The 15,410-nt window shown below is 49.0% G+C and overlaps 1 protein-coding gene across 1 annotated transcript in view; it reads left to right on the top strand.

Annotated features, from left to right (window-relative positions):
* Positions 1-15,410, top strand: part of CATSPERG (cation channel sperm associated auxiliary subunit gamma) — a 43,684-nt gene that overhangs the window by 16,504 nt on the left and 11,770 nt on the right. The window contains exons 6-12 of the mRNA XM_023742306.1: positions 3,684-3,839; positions 10,192-10,366; positions 11,395-11,532; positions 12,821-12,880; positions 13,770-13,820; positions 13,918-14,047; positions 14,654-14,765. Coding sequence (XP_023598074.1) covers positions 3,684-3,839; positions 10,192-10,366; positions 11,395-11,532; positions 12,821-12,880; positions 13,770-13,820; positions 13,918-14,047; positions 14,654-14,765 — 822 coding nt within the window. The remainder of the gene's footprint in view (positions 1-3,683; positions 3,840-10,191; positions 10,367-11,394; positions 11,533-12,820; positions 12,881-13,769; positions 13,821-13,917; positions 14,048-14,653; positions 14,766-15,410) is intronic.

Here is a 15,410-nt window from a genome sequence, read left to right on the forward strand (position 1 = left end):
GGTTGTTAACCAATGTCATAAAACAATATGTGTACTAGTGTTTCATGAGAAACTATTTGTTCTGTAAGCCTTCACCTGAAGTACAATTAAAAAAAAAAAAAAAGTACAGCCAGAATGCTGCTTAGTAACAAGGATGGCTGGACTTCATCTCACATACTTTGGACATGTTATCAGGAGGGACCAGCCCCTGCAGAAGGACATCATGCTTGGTAAGGTAGAGAGTCAGTGAAAAAGAGGAACACCCTCTTTTTGACCCAGTGGCTCCAACAATGGGCTCAAACGTAACAACGACCTTGAGGATGTCGGAGAACCAGGCAGTGTTTCGTTCTGTTGTGCGTAGGGTCACTATGAGTCGGAACTGACTCGACGGCCCCGACAACAACAACAACAACGTACACATATATGCTTACTAAGAAGTGGTGGAAGCAGCATCCAGACCTGTCTAACATCACTGGGGATGATGAAAATCACCATCAGTCCAAGGCCGATCCCTGTGAGGCAGAAGTCAGATACACCTCCACTCCGAATTTTTTACCAGTTCTGACACCAGCTGACCCTCCCATGGCACTCTCTACTTGTTTGCTGGGTTCAATAATCCCTTGCAATGGCTACACAGCACTCACAGACCATACTTACAATTAAGTGGTTTAATAGGGAACAGGGTACAAGTCGGGGTCAGGAAGCACGTAGGCAGAGTCTCCCCTCTTCAGTGCAGGACAGCTGTCCCAGCTCTTCTCAGCCGTGCAGGCCTCCTCTTGGCCAGCTGTCTGTCACTGCCAGCTGTGCTGCTGGGCCCCTTCCGGGCCTCTCACCGTCTTCAGGGTCACAGTCCTTAACCTTGTTACAGCTCTTTTAGAAGGTTCCTTGCCTCCTCTCTCTCTGCTTCTTTCTTTTCTCCTGCTTCCTCCTTCTGCTGCTTTTCCTGCTTTGCTCGGTCTCCAAAAACCTCTGTGTGGTTGGCTGCTTATATACACAACTCCTTGTCAATTTCAAGGCAGGGCTCCTCCCAGCGGGGGTGGGAGGTGGTGGTGGTGCACAAACTGACCAAACTCCTCTAGGTAGGCCACAGACATTTCATATGCATAGTAGGCTATAACTCACCTTATCTGCATAGCCTGTTGATGCAGTCCTGGCAAGGTGCATACCAATCACAGGGCAGGCTGCTGCAGCCCAAGACTGGACAAAAAGTATCAGACCGAGTTGTCTGCAGCTTACCCAGGAAATGTCAATTAGCCTGGGCAAAGTAACAGACAGGGTAGAAAACTATGGCAGCTCTAACTCCTCAGGGCTGAGGAGGGGAAATCTCTTGACACTATTTTTCCAAAGAATCAAGGCAAAAGGCCACATAAAGGAACTCGTTTCACCACACCTACATACATTCAAAAAAAAAAAAAAAAAACCTCATTGTCTTTGAGTCGATTCATATACTCAATAGACTCATAGCGTTGCGGTCAAGTCGATTCATAGACACATAACAACCCTGTGGGACAGAGTAGAACTGCCCCGTAGGGTTTCTAAGGAGCGGCTCGTGGATTCAAACTGCCAACTTTTTGGTTCGCAGCCATAGCTCTCAACCACTGAGCCACCAGAGCTCCAAATAATACTGTATACCTGCATCTGTTATTTTTTGGTTATTTTTGCTGTTGTTTCAAAATTATATTTGACGTGTTGTTGTTATGTGCTGTTGAGTCAATTCCAACTCATAGTGACACGGTAGGACACAGTAGAACTGCCCCACAGGGTTTCCAGGGAGTGGCTAGTGGATTTGAACTGCTGACCTTTTGGTTGGAAGCTGAGCTCTTAACCACTGCGCCACCAGGGCTCCATATATGCCATAGCAATTACCAAAGGGTCCTTTTTTCTTGTGTACTTTTTAATGACATCATTTACCTTCATCTAGCTGTGTACACTTCACCTGCATTCAGTGTTACCTTTCCCATCGCCAGAAATAACAAGTGTCTACTAGGTAGAGAAGGAGCCCTGGGGACACAGTGGTTCAGAGCTCGGCTGCTAACCAACAGGTTGGCAGTTCAAACCTACCATCCGCTCCGTGGAAGAAAGATGTTGACAGTCTGCTCCCATAAAGATTACAGCCTTGGAAACCCTGTGGGGCCTTTCCACTCCATCCTATAGGATTGCTATTGACTCAATGGCAACAGGTTTTATTATCTAGAGAGTGAATCTGCTTCTTCCGCCTGCCCTATCCCTGGTAGCCACTAATGAACATTAGTTTCTGTATATTTTCTTGTTCATATCCATAAAACTTAGAACATACAATATTTGTTTTTTTGTGATAGACTTATTTCGCTGAACATGTCCTCCAGGTTCATCCGCATCGTTAAGATGTTTAGGGAACTCATTTTTCTTTACCGCTGAGTAGTGTTCCGTCGTGGGTGGGTACCACGTTTTACTTACCCATTCATCTCTTGGTGGGCACGTAGCTTGTTTCCGTCTTTTTGCTGTTGTGAATAGAGCTGCAGTGAACATAGGTGTGCATATGTCTGCTTGTGTCTCTTCTGTTAGATCTCTAGGGTGTGTACCGGGGGGTGGAATTGCTGGGTCGGATGGCAGCTCTACCTCTTGTTGTTTGAGGAACTGCCAGACCGTTTTCCACAATGGCTGTACCGTTCTGCATCCCCACCAGCAATGGATGAGGGTTCCAGTTTCTCCACATCCCCTCTAGCACTTGTTATTTTCTGTGTGTGTGTGTGTACGTGTTTTTTCTTAGCCATCCTAGTGGGAGTGAAACGGTATCTCATTGTAGTTTTGATTAGCACTTCTCTGATGGCTAACGGTGTTGAGCATCTTTTCACGTGTCTGTTAGCCATCTGAATATTCTCTTTGGTGAAGTGTCCGTTTATGTCTTTTGCCCAGTTTTTGACTGGGTTATTTGTCTTTCGTCATTTAGTTGTGGAAGATTTCTGCGTATTTTAGATATTAGATCCTTGTTGGTTATGTCATTCCCAAAGATCTTTTCCCAGCCTGTAGGTTGTCTTTACTGTTTTGATATGCACCCATATTCTTAATCACTGGGCATTCATTCATTCAGCGAGCACTCACTAAGCACATTTTGTCACACCATGAGGAATATACAGCCGTAAACACAGACCCAAATCCCTGCCCTTTTGACAGTCCAGTGGGGGAGACAGGCGCCACACTGTTAAACATGCAGATGAAGTAAATCCTATAATAGGGTAGAAGGTGGAAAGTGCTCTGGGGAGAAACAGGGTGGGGGCTTTGGGTCCATGCAGGAGGAGGTGGCAGTGTTCAATGGAATGGTTAAGAACAAGTTAGTTAAGTGTTGACATTTGACTAAGGCCTTGAAGGAGGAGAAGGAGAGAATTACATGGATACTGGGGGAAGAGCATTCCAGGCAGAGGGAGTAGCCAGTACAAAGCTCGGAGGTGCGAGAGTGCCTGGGAAGTCTGAGAAGCAGTGACGAGGCCTGTGTGGACAGGACAGATAGGGAAAGGGAGGGTGGTGGGGGATGAGGTCAGGGAGGTGATGGGGGCAGATTGTGTGGGGTCTTGCCGACAGCAACGGGGAGGACTTTGACTTTCATCTTGAGTGTGGTGGAGCCACGGAGGAGTGGGCACTGAGCAGCCCTCTGGCCCTCCCCTGAGTGAGGTGGAGCCACGGAGGAGTGGGCAGGCCCTGAGCAGCCCTCTGGCCCTCCCCGGCAGCTCTTCAATCTGTTACCCCAGTACTTTGTGAATGTGCCGTCACGGCCCCTGTGGTACACTGTGGACCAGGCACCCGTGCTCATCCTGGGTGGCATTCCCAATGAGAAGTCCATCCTGCTGACAGACACCTGCTTCGAGGACTTCTCTCTCGTGGAGGTGAGTGGTACTGAGCAGGCTGGGGCCCCTCCAAGGGAACTGGGCCTTGGCCCCTAAAATAGAGTAAGGACCTGAAACTTCAGGAGGGGGCCCCCAAAACATGCCAGCCACCACAAGAGGCAGATAGCATGGAGAAAAAACAAGAATTAGCATCCAGATGACCTGGCTTCAAATTCTGGTTCTGCCACATCCTGGTTGTGTGACCTTGGGCAAGTCACTTAGCCTACCTGGGCCTCAGATTCCCTATGGGTGCAATGGGAATAATATTTACATTCACCTCATAGACTCATGGGGAGGATGATATAAACTAATATCAGCCTGACCTAGAATGAGAGCTGTGTGAATCTTAGCTGTTAATATTTATGGGTCCACCATTTGTAATTCTGCAGTCCAAAAAGCTTTGAAACATGCAAGCACTTTCACAAGTTTGGGGCCAAAATGCGTTCGTCAAGAAACCCTGACCTGAGCTAACAAAGCCTCTTTATACTCTTCATGTATCCCATTTAGTGTCAATATTCAGATGCTGCCCTGCAGAAATATCAACGAGTTTGATTATGAGGTGGTGCCCCAGACCCCACTGAGGGTTTCCATAATGTATGATGCCATATTAGCTTCTAAATCTGGAAGTTTCTGAATTCCAGTATACATCTGGCCCCAAGGGTTTCAAATTAGGTTTCAGATTAGGCATTGTGAATTTAGGTGATGATGATGATGATTTCCCAATACAAAGAGGGAGTGTCTAAATCAAGGTTCTTCTGGTTTCAGTGACAGAAACTCATTTTAGCCAGTGCAGTTGTAGGCACACCTCCAACCCAAGTTGGCTTAAGTGAAAAGGAGATGTAGTAGGTGCATCTAACTTCAGTGTCCAGGCCCAGGCAGGTTTCAGGGCTGGCTTGATCAGAGCTCAAATGAGGACTTCCACTTTCAGCTTCACTTCTGGATTAGCTCCATCTCAAGTGGGTCGTATCAACCCAACTTCCAGTCCAGAGAAAGGAGCATCTGTTTCCCAAATAGCACTTTTAAAATAATCCTGAAATTTGTGTCCTTGTCCTGATTGGTCCAGCTTGGGTTGTGTGTCCCAGACTGATGGAATGTACCAGCTGACTTCTTACAGGTCATGTATTCTATTGTAATGAGGAGGGCAGTTTAGATAAGAGTCAGAGAAAGGATGGTTCCCACCGAGTGAAATCAGGGTAGTTTTGCCACAAGAGGGAGAAGATGCTGGCTGTTAATTGTTTCCAACAATTGCAGTCACCCCAAAAGATTGCCTTAACCCTCTCTCATCAAGGTTGAAAGCCCCACCCATGAGTATATACATGTAACAAAACATCTTCCATTTCAGTATTCTTCACATGTACGATTCAGTGACATTAATTATGTTTATCGCGTTGTTCAACCATCACCATTATCTATTTCCAAATTTTTCCATCACCCTTAACAGAAGCTCAGTGTCTCCTAAGCAATGGGTCCTCCTTTTCCCCTACCTCCCTCCTGCTCCTAGGAACCACTAATAAACTTTGTGTGTGTGTGTGTGTGTGTGTGTGTGTGTGTGTGTGTGTGTGTGGTTAAAGTTTACAGAGCAAATTAGTTTTTCATTAAATAATTAATACACAAATTGTTTTGTGAAATTGGTTACCAACCATGCGATGTGTCAGCACTCTCCCCTTCTCCACCCTGGGTTCCCCATTTCCATTCGTCCACTTTTCCTGTCCCTTCCTGCCTTCTTGTCTTTGCGTTTAGTCTGGTGTGCCCACTTAGTCTCGCATACATCGTTGAACTACGAAGCACGTTCCTCACGTGTGTTAATGTTTTACAGGCCTGTCTAATCTTTGGCTGGAGCTCCGGTGGCGCAGTGTGGTTAAGCGTTCGGCTGCTAACCAAAAGATTGGCAGTACGAATCTACCAGTTGCTGCTTGAAAACTCTATGGGGCAGCTCTGCTCTGTCCCATAGGGTCACTATGAGTCAGAATCAACTCACTGGCAACGGGTTTGGCTTTTTTGTTTGTTTAATCTTTGGCTGAAGGGTGAACTTCAGGAATGACTTCAGTACTGAGTTAAAAGAGTGTCTGGAGGCCATATTCATGGGGTTTCTCTAGTCTGTCAGACCAGTAACTGGTCTTTTTTTTTTTTTTTTAACCACTAATAACGTTTTCTGTCTATTGTGCTTGTTTGCAGTAGAATTGATTCCAACTCGCGGCGACCCCATGCGTGCCGAGTAGAACTGCCCCCTGTTGTTGTTCTGGCTGAGTAGTGTCCGTCAGTTCTGGCTCACAGCAACTCCGAGTCAAAGAGTAGAACTGCTACGTATGGTATTTCAGTTATACACTTGCCTATTCTAGGTATTTCATATAAATGGGATCGTACAATGTTTGTCCTTTTGTGGTTGACTTATTTCACTCGACATAATGTTTTCAAGGTTCATCCATGTTGTAGCACGGATCAGGACTTTATTTCTCTTCATGGCGGAGTAATATTCCATTGTATGTGTATATACCACATTTTATTTATCCATTCATCTGCTGATGGACATTTAGACTGTTCCTGTCTTTTGGCTATCATGAGTAGCGCTGCAGTGAACATTGGTGTATAAGTCTCTGCGTTCCTGCTTTCAGTTCTTTTTAATGTCCACCAAGGAATAGAAATACCGGATCGTATGGTAATTCTACGTTTAACTATTGGAGGAACCGCCATACTGTTTTCTACAGCAACTGTACCGTTTACAATCCCACTAGCAATGGATGAGGGTTTATATTTCTCCACATTCTTGCCAACACCTGTTGTTTTTTAATCATAGACGTCTTAGTGGGTGGGAAGTGGTATCTCATTGTGGTTTTGATTCGCATTTCCCTACAGGGTCGCTGTGAGTCGGAATCGACTTCAAGGCAATGAGTTTGGTTTTTTTTTGATTTACTGACTAATGATGTTGAACATTTTTTTATATGGCTGTTGGCTATTTGTATTTCTTTTCTGACGAAATGTCTATTCAGGTACTTTGCCCATATTTTGATTGAGTTGTCTTTTTGTTGTTACATTGTAGGAGTTCTTTATATATTTTGTATATTAAACCCTTCTTAGATATATAGTTCCCCAAAATTTTCTCCCAACCTTTAGGTTATTTCTTTACTTTGTTGATAAAGTCCTTTGATGAACAAAAGTTTTTTTTTTTATTTTGATGAGGTCCCGTTTATCTGTTTTGTTTTATGTTGCTTATGCTTTTGATGTCATGTCTAAGAATCCATTGTTAAAAACTATACCCCGAAGAGTTACCCCTATGTTTTCTTCTAAGAGTTTTATGGTTTTAGTTCTTACATTTAGATCTTTGGCCTATTTTGAATTAGTTTTTGTATATAGTGTGAGGTATGGATAACCATCCAACCAGTTGCCATCAAGTCAGCTCTGACTCATGGTGACCACGTGTATGTCAGAATAGAACTGTGCTCCATAGGGTTTTCAATGACTGATTTTTTGGAAGTAGACAGCAAGCTTTCTTCCAAGGCACCTTTTGGTTAGAAGCCGAGTGTGTTAACTGTTCACGCTGTGATTTCTGAGAACCCTGTGTGGATTGATGTTCTCCTGGTCCCCTCTGGCTCTGAACTGCTGTTCAGTTTGTAGTTCATCTTCCTGTCCTGTGCTGGCTCTCTCCATTCTGGGCCAAGTCTATCCAGACATTGCTCAATTTTCATAAACTCTTCAGATGCAAACACATTCACAGGGAATGTGTGGTTGATGTAGGTTCTGCTGAAGAGATCTGGAGGGCAGAAGAGGGGTTTACCTCGCAGGAATGAAAACAAGTTCAGTTTGAAATTCAGGCATTTTTATCCTTCTTTTTTTTTTTTTTTTTCAGTTTATCGAGGTAAAGTTCACGTAACATAAAATTAATCACTGTAAAGTGAAGAATTCAGTGGCATTTAATACATTCACAGGGTTGTGCAACTACCAGTTTTATCTAGTTCTAAAATATATTCATCGCTCCAAAATAAAACTCCATTTATTCTTGTTCTTTAACCATAGAGATTTCTCCATGGCAACCCCATTTTGCTGTCTCCTGTCTCTTCTCTCTTCCTGTCTTTCCTCACCACTTCCTTCAAGACTGTCCCCTGGACTGTCATATCCTCACCTTATGTAGCTGTCCTCAGACTTGTGTTGGTTAGGGTTCAGGTTTTAGATGCTGTAACAAAGAGACCCCCAAAGGGAATGGCTTAAATAAACGCTGTTTCTCGTCCTCTTAACAGTGCAGAGGTAAGGAGCCCAGGTCCCTGCTATGTTCTCCCTTCACCATCCGTAGGCCTGAGACGTTGATCTCATCCGTATGATCAGAGCTGGGTTATGCCCATGTCCATGTTCCAACCAGTGGAGGGCAAGCCATTTTCTTCTAAGCACGTTTTACTTCTTCTCATATTCCATTAGTGAGAAATTAGTCACTTGGCTACATCTAACTGCAAGGGAGGCTGGGAAATATAATTTCTACCTGGGTGGCGTGTGCCCTGCTAAAACTTAGTCACCAGAGGATGTAGGGAGAATGGATTTGGGCACTCAACTAGTCATCTGCTAAAAGTGGGAAAGGAAATTTGTTAGTTCAGGCTGCTGAGAAATTCAGTACATCAGACCTGGCTTGACCCAGGATCTCAAACAACGTCACCAAGACTGAGCGGCCATCTCTCCATCTTTTGGATCTGGTTCCTCTATGTTGACTCTGTGCTCTGGGACTGAAGCCTGTAGAGGCCACACCTTCTCAGGCCCACAGCCAGTGGGAAAGATCTTCTCAGTTACCCCCCCAGCCCAGCCCCCAAATCACAAGATTCCTTCCACTTGGCTCAGGCTGTTTTCCACCCCGACTCAGTTACCGTGGCCAGGGGTACCCAATACACTGTTTACGAACCTAAATGAGTCAGAACTTTCAAACTTCACCTAAATAAGAAATCAAGCTGACTCGAAGTTTTTCTTTTCCTCATGTATGTAGGAGGGGACGGCGGTATGATGACCCTCTTCTAGCTTAACAAAGATTTCCGAGTATTTCTTCCAGAAAGTAGAGATGCCAGTTCAAATGTTATTAACAGGGCAACACGTTAAGTACGACAACGAATGATAATTACAATCCTGTTAGAGAGTACAGGTTAGTTTCACCAGATAAAGTGACAGTCTCCATGGTCTGGGTGACGTACAAGATTCCTCTTTCGAAATGGCATTTTCAGGGGCACTTTTATGGTGCTGAAGACAGAAAGTGAGAACATTCATATTCTCCTTAACTTGCTGAAATTTCTCTCAGCAACAGAGCCTAGGGTTTTGCTTGGTTTTATACTTTTCATTGGGAAGTTTAATAGAAAATTCCACTTTTTAATAGGAAATTTCAATCAGACACAGAAGTAGAGTGAATAGTACTATGAGCCCTCGTGTGTCTGTTACACAGCTTCAATGATTAACAACATTTTGTCTTGTTTTCTTTGCCCCCTCCCCACTTTTTTTTATGGAGTATTCTAAAGAAAGTCCCAGCCATCATCACCATCTGACCCGTGAATTCTTGAAATACTTGAGGAAGTATGTCTGACACATGAGGCCTTTTGAAAACTAAAACCACAATGCCATTATAATACCCAGCAAAATTAGCAATAATCTCCTAATACCGTCTAACACCAGGCCGTATTCAGGTTTCCCTGGTTATCCAAAAATGTCTTCAAGTTGGCTTGTTTGAATCAGAATCCACACATTGCGTTTGGTTACGTCTTCTAGGACTCCTCTAACCTATAAGTCAACTTTTCTTTTTAAGGCAATTTGTGTAAGAAACCAGGCTTTTCATCACTAGAATTTGGCTGCTTGCTTCTTTGTAGGGTTGATGACCTTGTTCCTCTGACCTTATATTGCCTATAAAGTGACAGTGAGCGTTACAAACTTGGTTAAATTTCGATTAAATCTTTTAGGTGCTTTCCCACGGTTAGGGATTTGTTAGTGATTGGTCAGTGGGTTCTGGTAGTGTCGACTGACAGCTACTTGTGTTCAAGGGACAATAAGATTGTTAAAAATTTGGGCCAAGCGTGGGATGTTTTGTGTCCACGTGGGGACAGCCGGAACTGTGGCCAGGGGAACGGGGACTGCTGAGCACCATTGAACACGTGCACTGCTCAGCTCCAGGGGACAGGCAGAGTCCCAGCTGGCTTGGGCCTGGGTCATGCACTTCACTGGTCCACGCTGGGGAAGGCTGACCACAAGGCACTGCTGCAGGGCGAGCAGGGAGGTACCTGGGTGCAGTCACACGTGTCCATCCCAAGCCATTGCCAGAGTGTAGCCTCCCTGCAGGGCAGGACATGGGGCTGAGTCCAAGGCCCCCCGCTCACCGCCAGCCTCTACTCGTTTGCAGCTGAACATTGACAGTTGCTGGGTAGGTTCCTTCTACTGCCCCCAGGCCAGCTTTTCAGCCACCATCCATGACGCCATCGCCACCGAGAGTACCCTCTTCATTCGAGAGAACCAGCTCGTCTACTATTTCACAGGCACCTATTCCATACTCCAGGAGAGCACCAGCAGCGGTGAGGGTCAGGGCCAGGTCACCTCGTGGGGTCCTTGGCATCTCAGGCGAGGGGGGCTGCTGTGGGGGCCCCACGGAGGCTGCCTTAGTGAACCCCCCCCACTGGATGCACCTGCAGCTGCCATGGGCGGGGGGTGTCCGAGAGGGCTTTCAAGGTCCTGAATCGTCACTGCTCACCCTGCATGGGTCTTCTTCTGCCCTGGGTGTGCTGGGAGGGGCTTTCACAGCACCCACCCCGGGGCTGTAAGCCAGCGGAGAGGAGGGGCGTGGGAGCCAGGGAGAGAGCTGAGAGAGACGGAGACTCACAGAGACAGTGTCAGAAAGAAACAGGAGAGACAAATTCAGAGAGAGACTGACTGTTGGAGAGGCAGAGCCACAGAGGAAATTGATCAGGGAGGAACAAGAGAGACTTGGAGCTTCAGTTTTTAAAACAATGCCAAAGCCGTCCTAGTTCTTTTAGCATGTTTTCCTCTAACTAAATGAGAGGTCAAGTTTCGGAGTTGCGGAAAATCATACTAGAACTTACATTGCCTCAGTTGGTACACGTTCCCGCCAGCTTCATTTCTCTTCCTGTCTTTCTTAGGGCACTCTGACAGCGGGAGGAACCCAACTAAAATGGGCTTACGCCAAATGTTTATTGGCTTAGTTGAAAAGCTCAGGAGCAAGTTGGCTTCAGGCACAGTTGGATCCAGGGGCCCACTGTCACTGTCAGGCAGGCCCCTCCCTGTGGTGGCTGTTAGTGGTTGCAAGCTGCGACTGTCTCTGATTTGCCCAGCATGGTCACATGTTCAGCCCAGAGCCAATTGCTCTGGCCAGGGGAACAGGAAAGTGAGATCAGTCCAGTGTGAACCTCATGGACCGAGCGTGAGTGAGGGGGATTTCCTCAAAGGCAGCTAGCGCCCCCACACTAAACAGGTGCTTCAGCTCCAGGGGGCCAATGACAGGCTCCCTAAGGCCAGGGAGATGTGGGGGTGGGGTGGGCCCAGGGCCTAGGTTGCATTCGCTGGGCCTGAGGCCCTGTGCTGGCCCCCACAGGCAGTTGGGTTCGTGTCCTGGCCAACGAGTGCATCAAGAGGCTGTGCCCCGTGGAGTTACACAGCAATGGCTCCGAGTATGTGATGGCCCTCACCACTGGCAAGAACGAGGGTTATGTCCACTTTGGGACCATTACAGGTGAGCATGGGGCCTCTGGCAGCCCAGGAGACCCCTCTATGCCCTCTCACCCCCAAGACTTCTGACCTTACGTCCACACCCTTCACCAAGGGCCCTCAGGAGGGGTCCCAGGCTGGAGATTGTTCCTGTGGGGGGAGGTGGATTTATGCATTTGTTGGGGTAGAGATTGGCAGTGTGTTACAACTCTGTCATGCTGTGTGTGGTTTCACAGGGCAGAACCCATTCAAAAATCATTTAAGTACAAAGAGTTTGTGGACTTAATGAACAGACCAGGGTCCAGCTTGCACATGGCTGAGTCTAGGGGCTCACAGTGCATGTCATCAGGACTTGTCTCTCTTAGCAAGGTAGCATAGCTGAGTGATTGTCGCATGGATGCTAGAGCCAGACTGTGCCCACGTGCCGTAACGTGTGACTTTGGACGGGTGATTGAGTTCTCTGGCCTCAACTTCCTCAGCTGCAAAATGGGGTAAATGATAGTACCTACTTCATAGGGTTGATGTAAAGATCAAATATAAGTTGGTACAGGTAGTCCCTGACTTACGACGGGGTTCTGTTCCCACCACTCTGTTGTCAGTCAGTTCGGACGTAAGTTGAATACGTCTTTGTTTTTAAGTTTTCATGCTGCTTTATGGCAGTGTTCTAAGAGTAAATCGTAACAGTGAACATCTGAGAATGATAACATCGGCAAATTATGGAGTGCAACACTGTATGTCGTACATATTACTAACGATAAGATGTACAAAAGAGGGTGGTAAGTGGGGCTCTTTGTAGTTCCAATACGTCGGAAGTCAGGAACTAGCTGTATATTGCAAAGGCCTTGGAACGATGCTAGGGACGCGGTAAGTGCTGTAAAGGCTTATTAACCCGATGCTGTGGCTTTACTTTTAAGCAGGTCTTCCTTTCATGGGGGTTAAAGATGGCCCCCAGGAGCTCGGGACTCACATCACCCCACCAGTTGGAATCACCCCAAGAGATGAGAGCAGCCTCTTCCCTATTAGTCCCAGCACAAGTCCCAGGGTGCACTCTGATCGGCCCACTCTGGGTCACATGCTCAGACCTGAGCCAATTGCCGTGACAGAGACAGATGTACCTCTGATAGGCCAGGTGTGGGTGACTGAAAGGCCAGGGGGTGAGATCAGACCCCTGGAATCGCTAGGGCTGAGGCGGTGGGGAAGCACGCGGGTTGAGCCGAGAAAAATCGGGGAGTTGGTGGGAGTAGAGGCTGCGGAGCGGGCCGGCTGGAACGGGATAGGGGTAGCCGGAGCACGGACCCCACCCTGCTCCGCAGACGGCCGCGTGTCCTTTGAGATGCTGCCCAAGCAGTGGTCCGTGTGCAGTGGGATACAAGGTACTCACCTCCCGGATGTGTGTGCACCAGGCGGGTGGAGGGATGCAGGGTATGGGCGAGCGGGGAGGGCTGGGGCCCGGGGAAAGCACAGCTGTTGTCTCGGGGAGGGGTGGGGAGTTCCGGGGAGAGGCGTGGCAGTCACCGAGAGAGTAGAGGTGTTGGGGAGGAGTCCAGGGCCTGCTCTGGACCGCCCCCTTCCTGCCCCAGTTGACAACTGCTCCATCATCTGGGCCGTATTCAGCGGGGCCACCAACGATCTGCTGCTGCTGGTGGACAGAAGAGACCCCGCTGCCAGAAAGCATTACCTGGTGGTCGGCTACAACCTGGGTAATCGCGGCGCGGTGGGGACAGACTGCGAAGGGGCAGGCTGCCGGGTTGTGGACTGGATGCCCACAGGGATCTGGGGTGCCCAGCAGGCAGTGGGAAGGCAATATTGCTTAGGGTACCCCTAGGCAAGGGGTAGTGGGGGAGAACAGGGTGTAGGCTTGGTGGACTGGAGGTCAGCATGGGTGGAAGGGAGCCGGAAAGGGGAGAGAGACTGGGGAGGTGAGCAGGAGCCACCCACAGGGCGTCCCTTGGGCTCACAGTGAAGATACTGGATTTTATTTTATGGGCAACAAGAGTAGGGCCACTATGTACAATTGTACAGGCTGTGTACTGCGCAAAAGAGTCCTCCTGCCAGGACGCAAGTCGCTGTCCTACCAGGACCGCATCGCTCAGAGGCGGTGCCGTTTATAATTTGTAGTTTACATTTGACACAAAGCAGCAGGCCCAAGTAGGAGGGGCTTGGAGGGCCTTGTGGGGGTGGGGGTGGGAAGCTGTGACTTGCTCTAGCTGCGGGATCTTGAGACCTCAGTCAGGAGACTGTCCTGTGCTTTCTCTACCTCAGTCACAGAAGAGCTGTCCATCCTCTATGAGATCCCCGAATTCATCCCTGACGGTAGGAGAGGAGGCAGAGGTGGCCTTAGAGGTGGGCAGGGGCCAGGCCGGGCCCAGGTGACCCCACCTCATTGCTGTGTCCCTTCTGCCCTGGCCAGCTCAAGGCCTGGAATTCCTGATGCTCCAAAGGGCAGAGCCTTACACCACCACCCCAATGGTACCTAGGGGCATGTTCTACAATCCATACAACAACCTGCTGTTCATCTGGGGCAACTTCCTCCTGCAGAGGTGTGGCCCCACCCCACCCTGCCCCGCGGAGGCCAGCCAGGCCTACTCTGCATCCTCAGCCCCACGAGGGGTAGAGGAAGAGTAGGAAGGGAACGGTCACCCTTTCTGAAGTCACCAAACCTTGAGAGTATGCCCCAGTGCAGGCATCATCAGGACTGTGATGGGAAGGCCTGGGCCGGTGTGGTCAGGGCTGGGATGAGAGGAGCCCACATTGTAAAGCTGCGGGAGCCCTTTCTTAAAGGAAACCTTATGGAAGGAGCCAACCTGCATGACAAATAAGAGGGCATTGTCTCTGGGAAATGTTGGGGCCCTTCACACCCAGCCACCCTTTCACCCCGGGGGCCCCTAAGCCACCTCCATGGACTGTTGGCCCGCGGCTCCTCTTTACACACGGGGAGATGGAGAGTCTCAGGTGGCAGTGGACCACTGAGTGGGCTGGGGGGAGGCGCAGCTAGGGGCCCAGCTCCCTCTGCACCTTCTCACAGGCTGTAGGAGAAACTGAGGGACCAGTTCCTGCGTCATGTTAGGCTGGGAGGTGAGGGGGAGGCAGACGTCCTACAGGGGACTCGCCTGGGTGCCCCTAGCTCCCCATCACTGCCCCTGCAGCTATGACCGTGAAACCTACATCTACCTGGCGGACTTTCCGAAAGAGTCAACCATCAAGTACCTGGTCAACTCCTTCCGTGGGGACCTGGCTATTGTCACAGAGACTGAGGAGGTGGGCTGCCTTGCCCCTCTCCCTACTCCTTTCCTGCCCACACCTGAGCCCCAGAGGCCTCCGTTCTCCCCTGTCCAGGTGAAGGAGCCCAGGGAGGGAACACTCACGGACCCTGAGGAAGGGCAGCAAAAGTTCTGTTTATAGCAGAGGACCCTGAACTCAGAGAGGACAAGCGTCTTGTCTAAAGTCATACAGCCAAGTGAAAGGCCTGTGCTCAGAGCCATGGTCTGATTTCCACAGTAGGCTTGCTTTCATTGCATCTTGCGACTATTCACGTCACAAATGCTGAGCCCTCACTGAATGCCTGCCCCCCTGCTGGGTCACAGCGGTTACTAAGTCAGCCCTGGGCCCTGCCCTCACGGGGCTCATAGTCCACTTGGGAAGACAGACCCATCCCCAGGCAGTAATAGTTCACAGTGATCAGAGCCAGGACAGGGGAGACGGGGGTCAGGGCTGGATGAGGGAGACACAGCGGGGTCAGGCTGGGATGGGGGAGACACGGGTGTCAGGCTGGGACGGGGGAGACACGGGGGGGTCAGGCCGGGACAGGGGAGACACGGGGGGGTCAGTCCGGGACAGGGGAGACACGGGGGTCAGGGCCGGGACGGGGGAGACACGGGGGTCTGGCCAGGACCGGGGAGACAC

This window comes from Trichechus manatus, unplaced genomic scaffold (genome assembly GCF_000243295.1).
Source record: "Trichechus manatus latirostris isolate Lorelei unplaced genomic scaffold, TriManLat1.0 scaffold00207, whole genome shotgun sequence".
NCBI classification, from domain to species: Eukaryota; Metazoa; Chordata; class Mammalia; order Sirenia; family Trichechidae; genus Trichechus; species Trichechus manatus.